At 58.1% G+C, this 1,363-nt stretch overlaps 1 protein-coding gene across 1 annotated transcript in view; it reads right to left on the bottom strand.

Annotated features, from left to right (window-relative positions):
* Nucleotides 1–621: 621 nt before the first annotated feature.
* The window catches only part of DEAF1 (DEAF1 transcription factor), an 18,515-nt gene continuing 17,773 nt past the window's right edge, over nt 622–1,363 (bottom strand). Inside the window, exon 13 of the mRNA XM_010134020.1 lies at nt 622–719. Within this exon, the coding sequence (XP_010132322.1) occupies nt 622–719 (98 nt within the window). The remainder of the gene's footprint in view (nt 720–1,363) is intronic.

Raw genomic sequence — 1,363 nt, forward strand, 5'->3', positions numbered from 1 at the left:
CCACAGCCGCGGGTTGAAGTGGGATTCGAGGGGACTGCCGGGCACGCTCCTGCTTTCACTGCGTTTTATTTCACGACATGGTATTTTTCACTTGTTCCAAGTGCGGAAGCTCCACTGTGTCCCAGATTTGCCCAGCACGGATGGAACACAGGAAAAAGCCAAAAAGTCCTTCCCAGGGGAAACTCAAGAACTTGGACTGACTTTTTGAAGGCAATTAAATAAACAACTGAAAGTTCGTTTCTTTTTGCAAATGAGAGGTAGGGAGGCTCGGGGAGGGGGAACACTGGCAGGTCCTGCCCTGTCAGCTCCATCTCCAGCGAGATGCCGGGATTTGCGTAACCCCCACGGTGGAGGTTCAGCCTGGCGGAGCAGAGGGCTCCTGATGCCAGAAGCGGCTCCAGGCTGCAGTTAGGGAGGGGGCTTGTTTCTCCAGGGGAGGTTTTCACAGTCTCTGTATTATTCAAAGTTCTGTAGGCAAATTCTGCCGTGGTATCAAAAAGTCTTTCAAAACTGGGTTTGCGAGTGGGGAGAGGGTGGCTGCGAAGGACAGATTGTTCGCGCCAGGTTGCCGATCCAGCCGGCTGCACCGCGGGGCTCAGGAGCGGGGCGAGGTAGGTGTGCTCAGACGGTGACCTTCTCTATGACGCTGTCGGTGACGTGCACCTCGTCAGCCTGCACTGCCTGGCCGCAGATGTGCTGGTGGTCCTTCCAGTCCTGCCAGGGGAGAGAAAAGAAAGAGCCCGTGGGAGAGGCAGCCTGCAGCAGCGCTTTGTTACAGGCAAAAGGGAACAGTCCGAACTCGTCAGGTACACCACACACCTGGCCCGGTTGATTCAGAGGAGCTGGGACAGCCCGCAGAGCTGTAACCGAATCACCCTCCCCTCTAAAGCAGGGCGCTGGGGGCTCTGTAAGGAGCCTGTGTGCAGCATGAAGCACAGCGGCTTCCTCTGCTGTATCTCCTTGTACCTGCTGTTTCTTCCCACGTTCAAAAGCTGACAGTTCACCTTTGGGAAGGTGTGTGCAAATCTCGGGACCTTGCCCCCCCGTTCGATTCAGACACTGCCCCTGCCCACTTGCTCAGGGATCCAGTGGGCAGAGCAGCTGCGGGATGCCGGGGCTGCTGACCCGCGCAAGGCTCGTGCTCTGGCTGCTTGTACAGCACGGCAGGTCCTGCCACCCGCTCCTCTCACCACCCTCACACCCCTCAGGCGACGGGCAGAGCTGTCTGGCTCTCCCCAGGACCACACAGCCCCCTCCAGACAACGGAATCTCCAACTCACAAACAAGCCGATACCTTCCGCTGGCAAAACGTGGAGCAGTAGTTGACTTTGTGGCACCCCGTGCACTCGTTGGTCGCCCCCCG

Source organism: Buceros rhinoceros, unplaced genomic scaffold (assembly GCF_000710305.1).
Source record: "Buceros rhinoceros silvestris isolate BGI_N320 unplaced genomic scaffold, ASM71030v1 scaffold3964, whole genome shotgun sequence".
In the NCBI taxonomy this organism is placed as follows: domain Eukaryota; kingdom Metazoa; phylum Chordata; class Aves; order Bucerotiformes; family Bucerotidae; genus Buceros; species Buceros rhinoceros.